This window comes from Musa acuminata, chromosome BXJ1-9, assembly GCF_036884655.1.
Source record: "Musa acuminata AAA Group cultivar baxijiao chromosome BXJ1-9, Cavendish_Baxijiao_AAA, whole genome shotgun sequence".
Taxonomy (NCBI): Eukaryota; Viridiplantae; Streptophyta; class Magnoliopsida; order Zingiberales; family Musaceae; genus Musa; species Musa acuminata.
This window is the reverse complement of record NC_088335.1, coordinates 10960254-10981092: the sequence shown is the minus strand read 5'-3', so window position 1 is coordinate 10981092 and position 20839 is coordinate 10960254. Positions and strand designations below refer to the sequence as shown.

General features: G+C 41.1%; 1 protein-coding gene across 1 annotated transcript; it reads right to left on the bottom strand.

Annotated features, from left to right (window-relative positions):
• Positions 1 to 4004: 4004 nt before the first annotated feature.
• LOC135593183 (phospholipid:diacylglycerol acyltransferase 1-like) lies at positions 4005 to 19763 on the bottom strand. The gene is made up of 6 exons (XM_065083043.1): positions 18855 to 19763; positions 17536 to 17758; positions 17068 to 17351; positions 15142 to 15469; positions 5732 to 5997; positions 4005 to 4884 (listed from the first exon to the last, which is right to left on the bottom strand). The coding sequence occupies exons 1-6, from the start codon at positions 19295 to 19297 to the stop codon at positions 4401 to 4403; spliced, it is 2028 nt and encodes a 675-aa protein (XP_064939115.1). The 5' UTR covers positions 19298 to 19763; the 3' UTR covers positions 4005 to 4400.
• Between the last annotated feature and the right edge of the window lie 1076 nt (positions 19764 to 20839).

The window sequence follows — 20839 nt, the reverse complement described above, 5'->3', positions numbered from 1 at the left end:
GGCGACGAGTTTCCCGTTGAGGCGCTGCAGGTCCTTGGTAGTCCGGGGCGATTGTATGTTGATGATTGCCTGGAGCTTCTCCGGGTCGGCATCGACCCCTCTTTCGTGCACGATGAATCATTGGAATTTTCCTGATGTGACGCCGAAGGCGCATTTCGCGGGGTTGAGCCGCATGCCAACCTGGCGGAGTGTAGCGAAGGCTTCGGCTAAATCAGTCAAGTGAGTCCCGGCTTCTTGGCTTTTTATGATCATGTCGTCGACGTACACCTCCATGTTTCGACCGATCTGGCGGGCGAATATCTTGTTCGCTGCCCTTTGGTATGTCGCGCCGGCATTTTTCAGTCCGAAGGGCATGACCTTGTAGAAGTAGACCCCATGATCGGTGATGAAGGCCGTGTGTTCTTGATCTTCAGGTGCCATCCCGATCTGGTTATAGTCCGAGAACGCGTCCATAAATGACAGCCGGGCGTAGCCTGCCGTAGCGTCAACCAGCTGGTCGACCCTTGGTAGAGGGTAGCAGTCCTTTGGACATGCCTTATTAAGGCTTGTGTAGTCAACGCACATCCTCCAGCTTCCATTTGCTTTCTTGACAAGAACTACATTGGACAGCCATTGCGGGTATCCGGCTTCTTTTATGAAGCCCGTCTTCAAGAGGCGAGTTACTTCTTCCCGTATGGCCGTCTGCTATTCTGGGGCTTGCCGCCTCAGCTTTTGTTTTACCGAACGTGCGTCGGAGGAGATACTGAGGCGATGTAGGGCGACTTCTGGGTCGACGCCTGTCATGTTAGAGGGCGACCAAGCGAAGACATCAGCGTTTTCTTGCAGGAGGCCGACGAGTTGTTCTCGTTTGTGCTTGGGCAGCTCTGACCCGACCCTAATCGCCCGTTCCGGGCGTCCTTCTTGCAGCGACACGGCGACCGTGGTTCCCTTCGGCTCGACATGGGGGGCCGACCTCTGTATTTCTCGGGGGTCCGTCAACGGTGGTTCGACTCTGGGCCTCTTAGGTAGCGAGACGGCGGTCAAGTAGCAGTGCCGGGATTCTCGAGGGCTTCCCGCAGTTTCGCCAGTTCCTGCCGAGGTCGGGAACTTCACAGTCTGATAGTAGGTCGAGACGACAGCTCTAACTTTGTTGAGTGTCGGCCGGCCGAGGATGGCGTTGTAAGCGACGGGGAGGTCGATGACCAGGAAGGTGATCATCGTTGTCTTCGACTTCGGCGGAACTCCCAGGGTCAGGGGCAAAGTAACCGCCCCCAGCGGCGAGACTGAGTCACCGGTGAAGCCGGTGAGCGCCGAGGACACCGGCTTCATGCTATCTCTGAGTAGGCCGAGCTTCCGGTAGGCGTCGAGGTATAGTATGTCGGCCGAGCTTCCGGTGTCGACCATGATCCTTTGTACCTGCGTGTTGGCGATCTTGGCCGATATCACGAGTGCATCATCGTGTTCGGCCTGTTCATACGCCCCGGCCGGGAAGGTGACACCGGGTCCGGGCGCGTGTCTGGGAGCCTCAGCTGAGGTGGCTCGGGCGTATGCCTTCTTGCGGGCCATGGAGTCTCCACCGGACGCGGGGCCGCCTGATATCACGTCGATACGTCGCTCGACGGGCCCTTCCGGGCGGGGAGAAGATTCTTTGTTCGGGTGGAGATACTGATCGAGGTGCCCCCTGCGGATGAGTTCCTCGATCTGTCTTTTCAACTCCCGGCATTGTTCAGTGTCGTGCCCACGTTGCCGGTGGAAGCGCCAGTATTTCGATTGATCTGCCAGCGCCTGGGGGTCGCTCATCGGGTAGGGTTCTTTGAGCAAACCTTTTCCCCTTATATGAAGGAATATGTCTGTTTGAGATGAATTCAAAGCTGGTAGGGGGGGCCTCGGAGCCGTTGGGTCAGATCTGTCTGACCTGCGCCGAGATGTTGGTGGCTGTTGCTGTCGAGGCAGCTCCGATTTGGTCCCCCTGTGTCCCCTAGGTCTCCCGGCCATCCACGTCTCTGCCGCGACGAATTGGCTCGCCCGTTGAAGCATCTCTGGTACAGTTGTGGGGGGTCGCTCTACCAGGGACCAGAAGAACCTGGAGGGCCGTAAGCCTATCATGAATGCCTGCATCAATAGGGAAGGATGAGCGTCCGAGAGCCCTCGGATCTGCGTCATGAAACGGTCCAAGAAGTGGGAAAGGGACTCATCTTCCCCTTGGTTGAGTCCGAGGAGTAGCGCCGTGGATGGCTTCGGGCGGGCGTAGGCGAGGAAGTTGAGCTCAAAGTCCCGGGCGAGCTGGTCGAAGGAAGAGATGGTTCCTGCCTTGAGGCTACCGTACCATGCGCGGGCCGGTCCCCTCAAAGTTGTCGGGAACGCCCTGCACATCAGGGCGTCAGAGGTTCCGTACAACGCCATTTGGGCGCGAAACGCGGCTACGTGATCTGCGGGGTCGGTGGCGCCATTGTAGGTGTCCAGGGATGGAAGCCGAAAGTGCGGCGGGATGGCCTGATCTTGTATTTCGGGCGCGAACGGGGATCCTTGGTATCCGTCCGTTCCGGGCTCTCCTTTTGACCTGCGAACTTCTTGTTGTACCTCATTCAAACGTTGATTGAAAAGATGCAGCTGCGCCTGCAAGGTGTGGGTTGAGTTCGCGGGTGGCCACTCGGGCTCGGGGCGGCTCGACGTGCCCACGGTGTCCCGGTCGCCGAGCCGGGTCGCTTGGTTTCGGGGCGACGGAGGAGGCCCGGGGGGTGGTGCGTGCTCCTGAGGGGCGGGCTCCCGTTGATGCAAGGGCTGGTCCGTTTGCGGGGGCGCCGGCTGGGGGATGAGCGGAACGATGGCTTGCACCACGCCCGCCAGTGCCCTCACTTGGTGGGCAAGGTCGTGGAAGGCCTCGGGGGAAACTGATGGGGGGACGACAGTGGCGTCGGGCGGCGACAAGCCCGGGTCATTGAACAGGCGCCAGTATTGCTCCGAAGTCGCAGCGAGACGTCCCCCTTGGGGCTCCTCCCGCGGGGGATGATCTCCCGGGGACCCGATCGGGTGCGTCCTCGCAACTGAGGAATCGCCGAGGTGGGTTTGTTGACCAGTCGACATTCCGGGCCCTTCCTCTAGCGCCAAAATGTTACGGTCAGTAACTGTTCAGCCGTGACCCTAGGGTCGTCGCGGCTTGGTTCGGGTCCGGAAGGTGGTGGTCAAAGGATAGGGAGTCTCCTCGAGCCCGCTGAGTCTCCGAAAGCTTCGTACCTGCACCAAGGTCGGGTCGGGGTGCTCGACCCGACCCCTCCGACGATCAAGTTAGCGAAAGATGTGGAGGGGGTTTTTGGGAGGAGGAGAAACCTCCGAGTATTGAGTATGTTGAGAGCCTCTCCTTTTGCTTAGGACTTAGGGGTATTTATAGAGGAGGTTAGTATTACCTGACTTGACCGCCTGCTGGAGTGAGGGGGTACCTCTGATGGCGTCTGACGCGGCTGCTGGGGTCGCGTGGTGAAGCGGTTCGTAGCAGGGTATGGGCGGGGGGTAGGCCATTGTCCTGCCTTGTCGTGGTCAACCATGCGGGGTTGGAGGTCGCCGTTCAACAGCGGGAGTTGTCAGGGCGGGTCTAGTCAGCGTTATTGCTTTTCCAGGGGCTGTCGTCACGATGCGTCATCCGACCAGTATTTTCCCTATCAACGACTAATCATGACTAATGCTAAAAATGATTATGTATACCATCCGACTATCGATGGAGTAGTGACTTAAAAGTCTTTTATAGTATAATATATGATCATTGAATTGAGATCGTAATTAGTATCAGAAACAATTAAGCACACCATCCGACCATCAATAAGATCGTAAAATCATACCTCAAATTCGAGAGAGGCAGAGTAACGACTTGTTGAATAGCATGATCAACCTCATAGCCATATCGTCCCGTCGTCAACAACGCTGTGCTCAACTTTGACATGTAGGCAAAGATTGAGTTTATCCTTGTCATTAGCAAATAAACAGTTAAACTTAAATGATCTATGCTAAACTGTGATCATTACGCATTAACATAACCAAAAGCTGTTTGCAATTTCATGAAATTATTCAATCTGTCCTCAAATATATATTACAATAAATGAGAAAAAAACTTGATACATGCAACACAAGTAATCATATTCCCCAATTGTGTTGTTCCACAAAATGCTAGATTTCCACATCAGGGAAGCCTCTTCGATCAACAACTAAAGGCAGCACCAGCATTTAAATTCACAATTCTGCAGTAAATAGCACAAGTTTCGAATTTTACCCATACATCACATGCTTTTGAATGTCTTTGCCTTCCTTTTTCTGGTCAAATTATTATGTCTTCCTGCCATCCTCAAATCATCCCCAGAGTGTTTGATTCCAAGCAAACATAGACGGTTCACCATGCAAAACAAGAACAATATGGGGATTATCAACTGCATTTATAGATGTAGGTTGATCTTCTCTGACCATTTGAATATATCAGAATAGACTTGGTCACCACCCAACTCCTCTCCAGAGGCTCCTGCTGCTACTCTGATGATGTCCTCTATTAAAGCAAAGTTGCCCATTATATCGACATGGGCACCACTCTGTGTTCCACGGCCTTCCAAGATATTAGCTGGAGGAGCATGATCGTACTCCCTGATGTATGTCTTAATACCAGAAGGATTGAACCTTGTTTTCCCACGCCATCCTTTGGCGCACATATAACCTGCACTTAACACCGGAACAGTCTCATCACCATTAGCCAAGTAAATACCACCCTGCAAGTTGCTTCCTTCATGCCCGCCATTGGCAGAGCTATCAATCTGAAACGGAATGTAGCACTCAGCAGAAGGTGATAATTTGTAAACATATGCTCTCTCTGTAGGTATTCCCACTCCGTACAGAGAATATATCTCCATATCAGGCGCATTTGGTAACCTGAGTAGGAAAAGATGAGGCATGGTAATTTGTATAAGCACAAAAATATTAGGAGCATAAGCATAGTAATCACGAAAAGCATAAATATTACTCCTTAATAGTAAATAAAGATTGTATAGAAATGGCAAAGATTGATGTATTCTTTTGAAAATACATATAAAATTTCTTTATTAATTGATTGTATCTTTATTTCATGTTCAAACTTAATATCTTTTGAAAATACTCAATATTCATAGTACAACACATCTAAAATTTCTCATGGTAATAAGTACGAGCATAAAGATTGTCCCACTACAGGAATTCCAAAGGCTTTCTTGGTGAGAAATATTACATGGAGCATCATTCTCATGTGCATCTTCAATTCTTCTAAAAATTACCCGAGATCCAACAAAAATGACAAAACTGGAGATATCACAAGAAGAGTACATTATACAAGGGTAACTATATCTGAAGCAGCCATAAGCCAGAATACATTATGCTAAATATTCCTTTTCAGAATTTTCAAATAGAAAAGTATCTGCACCCACTCTCAATTAAATAGACCATGTCAATTATATATTTTAGTTGCTGGATTTTTATCGAGTACTTATAGGATACCTAGTCGATATTTTTAAGGAAATCTTTATTTATCTTGAAAAATGACACTTTTTTTATGATGAAAAGGTTTTGTTCCAGAGACATGGCTCATCCAAGCCAGTAACATGTATTTATTAGCTAGCCTAAGGCTCAGTATAATGTGCCATAGGCATACTCTTCCTGGTGCAATTTGGCGTGAAGCAGATAACAAACTGACTTCACTTTTTCATATATGTACAAGTGGATTAATCTAAAATGGAAAGAGCCTTACTTTGTCTCCAAGGGATTTGACCAATATTTGTGGTGCATGTACTTTGGGTCATCTAGATCATCAGCAATTCCATGTGAAAAATGTGCACTTCCACGTTGCATCATCTTTGGAGCAACAAAATTGAGAAGATCAATGAGGGAACTAGCTGTATATACTTTGTAATCAGCAACTGCTTTGATTCCTGCCCATCCCAATTCGTGATACTCAGTCCAAATTTCTCTACATGAAACATTCGAATGAGCAACATTGTTTCCCTTAACTGCATCCTGCACTTTCAGAAAAATAGCAGAATTTAAGGAAATATAGCTTGACAGAAAATTAAAGAAAAGTAAAATGATTTTTGACATATTCGTAACTTTACTAATCCAATTAGCCTGATCACAAGCAATGATGAACCTTGCAGTATCTATGAATGCAAGCCATGAAACAGTAGTGCAAAAGAAAAATATTACCAGCTACCTAAGATTACCATGCTGCATATGACAGAACCACTTTCCTAAAGTCTGAGTGCCCAGTTGCAAAAATGATCCTGAAGTTGTTGAAGCATAAGATGATGAGCAAAACCAACTGATCAAAAGAGAAGTCGGTGACCTTTCGCATGATTGATGGTAAAAGAACGAGAGTACGTGGTATTCTTTATTAAAATTTTCATTGTCCAGCTCGAACTGAACTGAACTCGAAATGAGAGTTGGTCAACTTGCACTAAAGCCCAAACCAAGTGAAATTTTAAATTGTTAATAATAACAGACAAGAACCACACCATATCAACCAGAATGGCAAGCGATAGAGCAAAAACTCGTAAATGTCCTATAAGCAACAGAAACAAAGGTATGCAAAGTTCTACTTTAGATGCTACTTTCCTAATGTTTCCTGCCTTACCTGTGAGCCAGGGATGACGAAACTGAGAAGCAAGACTTGGGCCACTGCAAGACCAACCAGTATCATCGACAAGGCATTATCTTCTAGTTTCGACAAGGTACTTGAAGTATGGTTTAGACATAATAAAGGATATTTTATACATAATATACAGAATAAACTTCTAGTTTTGCCATGGCAGAAGCCTGGTGCCTTGGATCACTCTTTATAAGACAAACTTAGCAAAATAGTTCTCCAAAAATAAATATAATATATTGAAAACTCATTGCAGAAGAACTTCCATGAAGAAATATCCATGAAGTATCAACAGAATATCTTATCCTTTTTTTAAATAGTTGCCTAAAAAGTACAGTACTTCAATGAAGGCTTGAATCATGATTGGCATATCATACAAGTATCATATCCAACACATTCGGTATGGATACAAGAATTTTAATATACCTAAATCTCATATATGTTTTCTAACTACTTATTGTACATTCCGATAATAAAGTTTCTAATGACTGACACCAACAGTGGATAGTGTGAAGGTTTATTTGTAAGGTGGTTTAGCAGGAGGGTTGTCCAGCCAAGCAAAGGTTTGGTCCGTGCCCCTGGGTGTCGACCCAAATAATGTAAGCTCTGATAATCACAAGGTCAAGCCTGGGCCATGAATTGAATGTGTCTATATTCAGTCCAGAATCAAAGATAAACATCAAGTCCCATCACAAATGACATGGTGTTGCTCAGACCACTTGCCAACCAAAGTATCCATTCGGGACCTCTACATATATCTGGCCATGCTGGTTAATGCTGGTATGGGTCCAACAGAGTTTCAGGTTGATCTGATCCATGCTTGATAGGGGATGCATCATATACTTCCAGGGTCCTATTTCAACAAAATTTCAAGTTCTCTTTCTTCTTCATTCTTCATTCACATGCTGAGGTAAGAGTAAGATGCCACTTAAATTAGTTGGTAAATTCAACAAGAAATTTGTTTTGATTTTACACAAGACACTGTTTAACTCAAGAAATCATTTCAGTACCTTGAATTGCTCCAATCAAGTTGTCCATAACTGTGGAAGGTTAAACATCAAGGTTAAACAACCCTTGACTCCAAGGACTGAGGGCTCAGATCTCTTAAAAGATTTCCTTGATCAGCATCACAGAGAACTTTCGGTTGCCAAATCAAACTCAATCAAGACACATACACAAAATAGCCTGAAAGCAATTAGTGGCGTTACTAAAGATGAGAAAAAACTCACAACTTCAATCTCTATTTCAGAAGATGCACTTTTAAATGCTATTACTTGTCCTCCAGACAGTTCCCCTCCCCACACTTCTTAATTATATATGTGTATTATCTCTTGGAATTGTAGAGGCATACGTAGTAAACCCATAAAGGATTTTCTCATGTATGCTCATAGGAAATATAGACCTCCCTAATCCTTTTGCAGGAAACTCATGCCTCGGAAGAACAATCACAAAAGCTTATTAAAGGTTTTGGTAAAGATCGGAAGGGTGTTGCAGAGCCTGCTTCTGGAGCTTCAGGAGGAATTTTACTTGCTTGGCGCACCGCTCTTACAAATGTCCAGGTGATATCTATTAATACTTGATTGATTAATGCTATTTTACAATTCTATAATGGTAAACCGTGGTTTCTAACTGGGATTTATGCAAGTACTTATGATCTCTTGTAACAATCTTTGGAACACTCTTTAAGATTTGAAATTTACTAAATCTCCATGGTGTATTCTTTGGTGATTTTAATTGCATTCTAAATAGTTATGCTAAAATTGGTGGTCGACCTTTTAATGCTAACCCTTCTGTTAGAACTTTTAGGGATTTTGTTAAACATGGTGATTTAAATGATATGGGTTTTTATGGTCATAAATATACTTGGTGCAATAATCGTAAAGCAACTGCTCGTATTTTTGGTAGACTAGACCATGTCTTTTGTATTTTCAATTGGTTGCAGCTTTATGACCAATCTACTGTATATCAGCTTCCTAAAAGCTCATCTGATCATGCTCCTATTCAATTTCTTATCAAAAATACTAATTATCTTAATGCTCATTTATTTCATTTCCAAAACTTTTGGACAAAACACTCTGAGACTAAAGATTTAGTTCATACCTTTCGGAATCATAATATGGATAGACAACACCTGTGCAATCATTTCCATAACAATTTATGTAGAATATGGGGTACTCTATCTCACTAGAATAAGCATTCTTTAGGTAGGCTTGAGCTTAATAAGGATTAATATTAACAATGTAGAATCCTAATTTGATCATGTCTTGCCTACTGACTCTGATAAGCATCTGAATTCATTTTATAATCATCAGATGGCTCTTATAAAACAAATTAATTTTAAATAGTTGGCCAAAACCAAATGTGCTTGGATTAATGAAGGAGATACAAATGTCAAATATTTTCATAATCTTTTGGCTCGTCGTAGACATCAAAATTTTATTAAAATAATTTTAACATTTAACCAAGAGCTTATTGATGATACAACTAGTATCATGAATATTTTTTTGCCAACACTATTCTGAACTTTGGAATACTCAACATTCTCATATTAATCCTCATATTCCTTCCCTTCTAAGTCTAATTCCTGATAAAAGCTCCTCTTTAATTACACCTATAACCTTAGAAGAAATCCATCTTAGTAAAAGCCCATGACCCGATGGCTTCTTTCACCTGTGAATTCTATAGAACTTATTGGGAAACTATAGCTCCCTCTCTGCATCATGTATTTAATTGGTTTCATGAATATGCTCATATTCCTTTAACTTGGACTAAAACTTTTCTAACATTTATTCCAAAAACTAAGAATCCCACTACTGTTAACCATTATAGACCAATTGCACTATCTAATGTAAATTTAGGATTCTAGCTAAAGTCCTATCCAACAGAATCAAGCCTTATCTTCACAAATTTATTGGTCCAAATCAATTGGCTTTTATCCCAAAACGTGGTATCCATGATAATATTAGCATAGCTCAAGAAGCTACTCATTCAATGTATTCTTCTAAAGGTAAAAATCCTTTAGTTCTTATTAAAATAGACCTTGAAAAAGCTTTTAACAAATTGTCTTGGACTGCAATCATCCGCATTCTTACTTTTATGAATTTTCCTTCAAAATTCATACAGTGGATTCAAGCCTGTATTTCCTCTCCTATTTTTGCCTACCTTATAAGTGGCAATATTTCTAATACATTTAAAGGTAATTGTGGGCTTCGGAAAGGAGACCTCTTATCTCCTTATTTGTGCATCTTAGTGGCACAGCTCTTTTCTGAAGCTTTCTACTCTAATAAACCCACCCCTTTTAAATTTGGTCCCAATTGTAAAATGAGTCATATTCTGCTTTGTTTCAGGGCCAATAAGAAATCTTCCACCACTATTAAATCTATATTTCAAACATATGAGCTAATCACTAATCAGAGAATAAACTTCTCAAAATCTGAAATATTCTTTCCTAAATCAACTAATAGACAAATTAGATTATCTATTTGTGCTGATTTAGGGTTTAAGGAGGGCCAATTCCCTTTTAAATATCCTGGTGCCTACATTACTCCTAGGATATCTTCCATTCATAATTATGATGATGTTTTCAATAAATTCAGATCCAAGCTGGAATCTTGGAAAAGCACCTCTCTTTCCCAAGCTGGCCATATGGTCTCAAACAAATCTGTTCTAAACTCAATTCCGATACATATTCTCAGCGTTAATTGGATTCTTGATTCAATTATACACAAATTAGAGTCTTACATAAGAATTTTCTTTGGCAGAATACTTTTGACTCTAAAGGTCTCCATCTTATTAACTCGACTAAAGTTATTGATTCAAAAAATCATGGTGGTTTGGCTTTTCAAGGCTTATCTACTTTTAAATACTCTCTACAAGCTTCTCGTATTTCTAGACTACTTAATCATGATAACAGTCTTTGGTGTGATTTAGTTACAACAAAATATGGGTCAATTAATCCATGGTTTCCTCCAAATTTAAAAAATACTAGCTGGAATTGGCGTTTATTTATTCAAGCTTTAATTGCTTTTCATCCAGGTTTTTTTAAACAAATTGGTAATGGTTTTCAAACTGATGCTTATAATAATCCATGGCTCGTTGATTTACCTTTATATCTCAAGCCTACATTCATTAATGTTTCTTCTTTACACATGAACAAATCTGTCTCTCTTATCCGATCAGGTAGCTGGAATCTCCAGTTGCTATCAGATATATTTGCCCCAGAACTGGTTACACTCATTGCATCTTTAGAAATTATTCATCTTCCTTACGATGACTTATGGATTTGGAAGGTAAATTCAGAAGGTAAGGCCACAGCAAAGAGTGCTTATAGATTCCTAAAACCAAGCAATTGTGCCCCTGACACCAACTGGTATGGCTGACAGATTTTATGGAAGCTTCCCATTGCCCGTATTGTACAAACATTTTGTTGAAAACTACACAAATGTTTTCCCACCACTGATAGATTACACATGATGAATATTCGACCCCAGCTAAATTGTCCACCTTGTAACTCCACTCCAGAATCCATTAACCACCTATTTTTTTAATGTCTTCTCTCTTTGAAAACCATTGACTGCTGGACTAATCAACTACCTATTTCTTTCCAAATTAAAGATTCCTGGAACTTGGGAGATTGGCTAAAAGAAGGATCTAATTTGGGCTTGGGAATGTTAACTCAAACTGTTATTGCAAACCAGTTTTGGTTCATTTGCAAAGCTCACAATTCTGCTCTTTTTACAGGATCTACACCTATTGTGACATCAATTTAGTCCCAAGCTATTTGCCTTCACTAGCTACTATGCTAGATCTATCATTCCTGCAGGAAATAGGATGAGTAATACTCTTAAGATTCAATGGCATAAACCACCTTCTGGGTGGAGACAGATCAATACTGATGGTTCCTATTTATTGCAGGGTGTGCTTTTGGATATATGATTCGTGGAGTAGATGAAAATTGTATGCTAGCTAGCCAACAATACATTCAAGGAAGGGCTCCTCTCCAACATGAAGCTTTAGCAGTTAAAGCCAGAATTCAATCTGCAATAGCTTATGGTTTATCATATGTCCAGATTTAGATGGATTCTTCTATACTCTACTGGAAAATCAATAGGAGATTATATGGTGACTTATGATGCTCCCATCCACTGGATTAAATGAATCCCTCAGTGTGACTGTAGGGTTGTGAACCATCTTGCCATGTGATGTTCTCAAATTAGGCTGTTAACATTTGCATATTGATTGTTGAATTGTGTCTCATCCACATAATTTTCTTTTTTAAGGAGTTGTAGATAGTTGTGTACTAGACCCTCACTAAAGCTATTGTAGAAGTGATGTTGTCATCATGGAAGCTTTGAAGGAGTAATTGTTGAAAGAAAAATCAACCTAATCAGCTCAATAAACCTGGTCGACGCTGCCCAGGCTTGTATCACCCAGCAAGGTTATTGGACAGAAAAAATGGCCCAATGATGAGATTCCCACCAATAGAGGCTATGAAGAGGGTCGAAGTATGCAGCCTTACCACTATAAGAAGTGGGGATGTTTTGGAGACTCGAAACTTGATTAACCAATACGAGCTATTGGTAATCCCTAAGTATACTTGAGAACCATATTGGTATGGCAGAGTAGTCTCTTGTGATCAACAATGTCATGTATCTACAATAATCCACAATTGCGAAAACGATATTGATGCTTGATTGATCTTCGGTGTTAGTTAGCCAACCTTAAATGCTCTGCCTAGCCAATAGTGGCTAATAAGAAGCTTGCAATACTCACAGTAAGGTTCTTGTTCTACAAGCGTGCAGTGTAGGAGAACCACTGAAGTTGAATTATGGTAGTTGTCATTCAAACCCTTGTATAGGACTATGGGCAAATGAAAGCCTGCAACAGATGTCAACAGTGATGATCGTGGGAAATCACCAAAGAAACATTATACCAAGTTCAGGAGCATAAAGAACCTCATTCTGATACAAATGATAGCATGGCCAGCTCCAATTAGGACAGGCCAAGCAAAGGACTAGCTTGGTTCCTTGCACTGGACCAAAGTTATGTCAATGTTGATGACAACAAGGTTGAGCCCAGCATCAAAGTAAAGGCCAGTCTTCTTTTACTTTTATGTATTCCAGTGTTGGGCCATCAAAAATTGTACGATAAGTCAGCATAGTTAAGATGATAATGTTAAGCTTGACATTCAACATTACCAGAAAAGAAACTCTACAACCAAGTGAAGCCTCATTAACGGTTAAAATAAGAGAAAATTGTTTAAGATGACATCAATATGTTCAAAGAAAACATATGATTATGGTTAAATTTGGTGAATCAATTAATGTTAGTGGTTGAAGAAATAGAGAAAAATATAAGAAGAATTTACTAAACACAATAGAAAGAAAACATTTTGTTTTTTATTTAGTTAAGAATATTACCCTACATATAGCTCAATGGGGAAAATATCCATGTAGCTGACTTAAATGGTTGAGACCTCACAGCTTATTATTGTTGCAGAAATAAAGTTATTAGTGTTGCCTATGATCAGCTTAGGATTCTGAGCTGCAGTTTAGCTCAATTTCCACATTGATCGCCTACCAATCCAATGAGGCAATGACCGCATAGAAAATTGCCCAAAAAATGATTTTACAGGAAGAATTTAAAGAATTTTGTATTGCAACATTTCACTTAAATAAATCGATGAAAAATCAACAAAGTTCAATTTCTCATAGGAGAGAAGATAAGTTTAAAGCCAACAATGATTTTATTTTAAAGTAACATGTTTCAATAAGATTATTTTGAACATTGTTTGTTTGTCTATTAAGTACTCAATGTTTTTCCTTAAGTAACACACTGTAAAAGGTTCTAACCTATTACTTGCCATGCACACTTCAAAAAGATAAACAAAATGACCTTCATTAAGAGACCCAATAACTTAAAGAGCTATAGATGAAGATTAAAGAAAATTGGAGCAGAATATTTTGCATAAATAAAAGCTGATGAACACCTATATATTACTCTGGAGGAAATATAAATGCCAGTCCTGCCTAAACCAAGTTAGAACCCATTGAGTAAAGCAAAAGTGAAACTAAAAATTAATTTCAGTGCATCATGAGATTGATCCTTATATCCATATTCCAAAATTACATACACATGATCAGTGACCCTCTTAATACTAAAATCTAACATTTATACTCTATTGTTTCAGTGCATTTTATCACATTGCTATGGAATTATTTAATATCAGAAGAAGTAACTGTCTTCAGTGTACAGGCCTTTTGTGTCAGTTACAGAAAAATGACACTAACAAGACTCAACCACTAACAAGTTAAATGAGCTAAGGGACAATTTAGTTTCCTGTAACTTGATAGCCTGCGAATGTGCTTGTAGAAAGTCGTTCATATGCAGCCGTTTACTATTGGGATTCTTGTAAATCTAGATACATGATGCTAACATGCTTATGGATATGTAGGCTAGGCTGCAATAGGAGAGGGGATGAAATTGTCCTCTCCTCTCTCAGATAATGTTCCCGTCCTCTCCACCATTCCCTGCCCCTCTTTCCACTTTGGGCTTCCTCCTGCTGCCACAGATCAAACCTAGTCACCATTTGGAAAGTAAATTCTCTCCTCTCCCTTTGGTCTCCTCCCTCTTTTCTCTTCCTTTTTTCTCCTTTGCCCTCCTCTGTCCCACCCTCCAGCCTTTCATTTTGAACCACCACCATTGCTGGGGGTCTTACTCTGTAGTTCCCTTATTGTCTTCTTCCCCTCCTCCATCCTTCCTTTCTTTCACCTTTCAATTTGAGCTGCCACCTTAAAGAGGCCCTACTAAAGGAGGTGACCTCATCATATAAATAAAAGAGATCCATATCACTTCACTTGCAGGCATCGAAACAATTGCACTATATTTGCAGTTACAAGTAGCTGCCATATATGTAGGCATCCAAATTATTTCAAGTGAAATGCTACTTGTAGGCTTATGTATTTTTCTACGACTGCTATTTGCAAGCATATGTATTCACCTGCGACTACATTTTGTAGGCATTCAAAGTTGCAGTCTATCAAATGCCACCTGAAGGGATAACATCCTACCATTTTGCGTCATAAGCTTCAGGGCAATGCCCTTAGTATGAAATGGAAATTAATCGAGACAAGCAAAATCAAAGCATTAATTGCAGCTATCCTTGATATCAAATTGTCAAAACCAGGTAATAACCAGAACATTGTTAGTACCACTGTTCAATTATAAGATATTTCAAGTAGAGATTTGTTATGTTAACCCTGAATAATTTAACTAGACAACTTTTCCATGTTTGGATTAACCAGAATATCTCAGTGTATGTTGAACTTCACAATAACCCGCAATGAACAAGATATACATCTGCCAGAAGAAATGTACAAATTCCAATAAACAAGAACCAATAAACTAAATAACAAGTATACATTAACAAGAACCAATAAACTAAATAAGTTTACAATTCCAAAACACTAATGCATGCCTATTTGGAAAATATTAATCAAGAAGTTACACCGTAAAATTACCCGGAAATCATTCTGCTCGATCTTGGCTGAAGGTGTCTCTGCAATATCTTTCCCAAAAGAAATAATTCTTCCATAGTTGACACTTTGTGATTGACATTCAACCATCTCCCCATCATCATTACTGGAAGCATGAGAATCATTATTCTTCTGCTTCTTAGGGCTACACTCATAGCTTTCTTCTGGCGACCAATCTAAACCACCCCAAATGGTATCACCACCTTTTGGAATCATTGACATAATTGAATCCCATGTGCGAGTCAGACGCATAACATGCCGTAAGGTCTGAAGCCCCAGAAAATCAGAATCCAACACACCGGGTGCTATGGCCCTACAATAAAGGAATGGTAAAAGTTATTTTATATGTTACTTCAAAAACTGACTAAAGGTACAACATCCAACATTTTATCTATTATCCTCTTGTCACAGTAAGTATAGAAACATACTTTTTCTAGACACTATAGTGGTCCAGAATCAACTAAGATTTAAACAAATAAGGCCATAAGTAAGATTCACATATTATTCAATTATCATGCATGACTAGCAAATAAACAGAAGTAAGACATTACATTAGCAGGTTGCACGAAAGCTATAAGATGCTGTTAATAAGAAGTAAGGCATGTGATCTTGCTTAGCAGGTGGCATGAAAGCTAAACAATGCTTTTATTCAATTAATCAGCATGAATAGCAAATAAACAGAAGACATTGTATCAGCAGGTTGCATGAAAGCTAAAGATGCTGCTACGATATAAGAATTAGAGAAAGGTGGTGAAAAACTACAGAAAGATATGTCAAGTGGTATCACATTTTATTTGCAATGCACACTTTTAGTAATAGATGCCCACTAATTCAACATGCAAGTCCTTCAGTAAAAGACAAAAAAATATTGCATTACACACAAGAATAAAATGTTGCAAATTGTTCCTGAATCATGACTTTGCTTCTATTCTTCTTGAAATTTGCTGAAGCAATTTAATAATTTTATGACTCCAGATCGACATATTTAATTTGTCCCTGACCAGATACAGCCAGTTATGCAAAATAGGTTGACTTCCAATTCAAGTTACAAGTAGTAGTTTTTCCAGTAATTTAGCCCAAGATGATGGTCTTACAAGCATTCTCCCATTGCATTCTATGTTATATATGACTGAAATTTTTATATATTCTTCCTGTCACTATTAGTTGTCCTTTCAATCAGAGCTATAGTAGGAGATAAGGCAGTAATTTTCATCACGATGTTGGTTGGGACAATGATTGGAATCTGAGAGATGGATGCTCCAGGTTATGCCCTTGAGAAATTGTAAGCCATCATGGCATTTTTCATAAATATATGACCCAGAATGGCAGAACAGAATCGGCAGACACAAGGATGACCAGTGCAACCAGCGAATGATTATATATTTCTACGGTTGAGCAATACAAACAATTAGGATTTTATACACAAAATACTCTTAAACTAGTTTTAAGGTTTGAAAATCATAAATCTCTGTACTTATATTTTGATAGAGGATTTTCTAACAGTTCTAATTTCAATCTTGAATCAGTGATCTATTTCTTTCTCTATACACCATCTTACTTTGGTATTGTAGCCTGTGAAATAAGTATTACACAGGTTTAAAGACCAAATGCAATAAACAAAAGTTTGCTGTCAAAAAATTATAAAAAGTCAAATTCAATTAAAAAAACAATACTATCAAATGTATAATGATTTTCCCATGAAAACATGTGAAATAGCTTCACAAATTAGCACATAACCAGACTACTATAATTAGTACATGTCAGCAGTTATGTACAAAACATTAGGTTAGACGATACTGACATCCATTGCTGGAACAAGAAATCTCATTGGTCAGTCCAACACAAGCATGAAACAAACTAATGAAAATTATCTTGTATAGTTAATATCAAAGAAGTTCATAAGACAATTACCTCGCAACAGCAACATCTTTCGCTTCAGCAGAAAATAGACTTGAAACTGCTTTTGGGACACCTAGAAATGGTCCTCCGATATTCATAACCGCTTTTATATGCTCTGCACACCAGTTTGGACCACCACCTCCCCCCATTGGAGCAGGTGCCTCAACCCACTTCATAAAATGCAAAAAGTACAAGACTCCCATGGAGTGTGGAATAACCACCACCTTCCTTCCACCATTTGTAGAGACCATGAGTTCTATATTACTTTTTATTCTGCTCATTGTTTGATCACGTACCTGCATGATTCAAGTTGTAAAAGATAAAACATCATAGTCCATGACTCCATAAATGGCAGGATAAAGAAGACTGCAGTTGGTAAGATACAAGAGATATGAGAAAATAAATAATCCGCGGGAGATCTACAAAGCAGACATTTTATAAAGTGATAAATATAATAGTTTCTTGGGGAGTTCTAAGAACCTCTGTGTTCTGAAATGACATTCGCCAATCATATGCAGCCATGTACATTGTCTTTTCTTCATAACCTATGCGAGCCAAATTTGCAATCAAAACTGCCCATACAAAGTATCCAGGAGCAAAATAATCTGCTGCGACAAGCCCAGAAACCGACCTAACTCTTATTCCTGGAGGGTCCAATCCAGTTTCATTATCCAGCGACATATGTTCAACCCAGCATAAGGGCCTGAGAAAGAAGCAGCAAGAAAAAAATCCACTAAGAAAATACTAAAAGAAAATACAGTTACTTAACTAAATGATGGTTCAAATCACCAAATAATAGTTACTCGAGGATAAAGAACACCATCAGATATAAGCAATTAGTTCTATTCTCTTCTAGAGCACTCGATGTGCTATATCTGATCTGAGGAACAAGCAACAAGAAAAAATCCACTAAAATATAATCTACGCTTCATAAAAATCTACTATGATGAATTCAGCAGGAATACCACCGAAGAAGGAAAATGTTACGTCCTTTTCTTATGTAGAACAAGAACAATCAGTAAAATGAAAGTGAACATAGTCGCAGTATGCATATTGCATCAACTGTAGGTTCTTCAGGTAGACTGTGCTCTTTCTTCAACAAGATATGCATAACTTGATATTGACTCTATAGGTAGCCATTGAAGTGCACTAATATTACAATTGTGAAGTCAACTCCTAGTGAAAAGCCTTTGTTCTCCAAAGGGGCAACAGAAAGAAAGAAAGAAAGAAAGAAAGAAAGTGGAACGCCTTGAGCATCTTACTGGGCAATGAATAATCATATCTGCAATCGATCTAAAGTAGGACTATGGGATTGTTTTCCCGGTGAATCGAGATGAGAGATTGACTGAATAAGGGTCAACAATTTTTTAGCCTAAAGTACTAGAACAGCTACTTAATTCTTCCCAAACCTTGTATCTGTGGGAGCCTCATGCATTGGATTTGTCCTCTTTTAGCAAAGTTTTTAATTAAGCAAAATTCTTAACTTCTGTTCACCCTCCCTAAACACCTCAATAGAGTGAGCCTCGTGTAGTGGCTCGCACTTCTCCATTTGAACATAATTCCTCACTTCCATAGATGTAATCTTCCCAAAAATCCCTAATTTGTGCATGAAAAGCAAGCAACTACGACACCTACCGTTAGCAGGTATGATAATTTCCAATTTTTGCATGTACTTATTCCTTTCAGCTTAGCAAAGCCGTCCTGAAACTTCAGAACTCCAAATTTTCGACAGAATCCTAAGAAGGAAGGCAACGTACACGCAGAGAAATACAGATGCATAAAAAGGTGGCCTTTCTTACCTCTTGTAGACCTCTCCAAAGGTTCCACCCCATAGGCGCTTACGGAAGAGCCCGTCGGCGCATTGGTGACCCTCCCAGAGCTCGAGCCCTCCGGTGACTATTCCAGGCACGAACACCACCGGGTGCTTCGCCCTGAGTCCCTCCTTCTGGAGCTTCACCCCCGGCTGATCCGGCAGCGGGCCCGTGATGACCTCCGTCACGTACTGTGGGAGAGATGCCGGCATTGCTTTGTAGGAGAACAGTAGCAGCCACCAAACGGAGCAGATAATCCCGATGAGCCAGCAACAGTTGTCGAGGCAGGACCATCGCCCCTTCCCGCCCTTCTTCGACGCCTTGGCCTGCTTCTTCTCCCCAACTTCCTCCTTAATAGAGCTGCCGACAGCGGAGGTGGAAGCGTGGTCAACGGCCGGAGGAGAGGCCTTTCTCCGACGGAGCATCGCCATGGGACCGATCCAAAGTTAGGAACGGGCGAAGTCTAACCCTAGGTTCCTGTGGAGGCCCTGGAGTGAAGAAGGCTTGTGGCGGCGGCAACGAGAGACGACGCTGCCGTCGCCGGCAGTAAAAGCCAGCAAAAAGAAGAAAAAAATAAATAGTTCCTTTTTTTCAAGGACAAGTAGTTGTTACGCTATGGGAGGACCAAAAGATGATGGGAGGTAAACCAATCTCAAGCAGAGGAGAGCCCACGAAGGAGCGGGCATTCGGTCGGTGGCGAGGAATCCGGTGGATCCTGCAGTAGCCTCTCCCGGATCATCTGCCCTCCTGCGAACATCTCGCCTGGTGTGCGTAACCAAACATTTCAATGGAAACTGTGGGACCCATTGCTGGCATCCATGAGAAGCGGGGTTTGCGATGTCTGGTCGCTCGTCGCATGCACAGGAGCTGCGACCGTCTCAGCCGCAGAAGTCCTTCCTGGTGACGAGTGGGTGAGCAACTCGTGTCATCGCAGCCGCTGCTTGATCTCAAACATCAACGGAAGACGGTTGGATTTTTATCATTATGCTGATGATTATTATTGTTCGCGCCGACAAGGAAAAAGCCGAATGACGGAGCCACCGATGCCTCGAAACGTTTACCCAATTCGTGCTGCCGTCAAGATAGATGATGAGACGGGCACGAGCAAAGCAAGAGTACTCATCTTGAATTAGTATTTTTGCCTTGTAGAGCTTAAGCATCGACTGCAAGCTCACCCTTGTCGGTGTGTTAGCGGCTTGTTTTCTTTTGATGTTTATGAACATTTGCCACCGCCGAATTAATCTGCCGTCTCTACGAACTTCTACTTTCCATCGTGTTGCTTTCTTAATCCAATTCTCTTCGTTGCCTTTGAGTCAAACTTGTGTATAACAAACAGAACTTATCAAGCTTTCAACGTATTAGCAATGTAGATCCAGTCTTGTATCATGCACTTCTCTCTCCGAAGCCTTTGTTTTCCTCTCCTTCACTCTCATTCTCTTATGCTATTCCCGTTACAGATTGCATCTAATGATCATATCAATTTCCTCTGCTATGGAATATATATATATATATAGCCGAAAAATTGTTAGCACGTTAGGCTTCTATTGAAATTAAGTTCAAGTCTATTTCACTTCTGAAGCTTAGCATCTTTGTATACAGGTCGAGCCTATTGAAGCTCCAAACCAGGTTTGGTTGTCTCTGCAGAAACCGCCTGCTTCTCTTTCTTGTTATCCTTCATTTCCTGAAATGCTAATTAAACAATAGTATAATCAAATGGTCACATTGATTATTTATGATTAATTTCAAATCCGACTATTTCGTAGAGCTTTTCCTGCTGAAGCTATACGGAATATAATCAACAAGCTTACATTGCACACCCATGTCTGCGAAGGCCTCTTTGATCACCAGAAGAAAAACTCATTGAGCTCCAAAGCAGGGCTTCGTAATATCAGAGAAGAAATCACGTGAAATAGCATGAGGATATGAACATCTTCCTTGTACAAAAAACATCAGCCATCCACACTAATACTCAC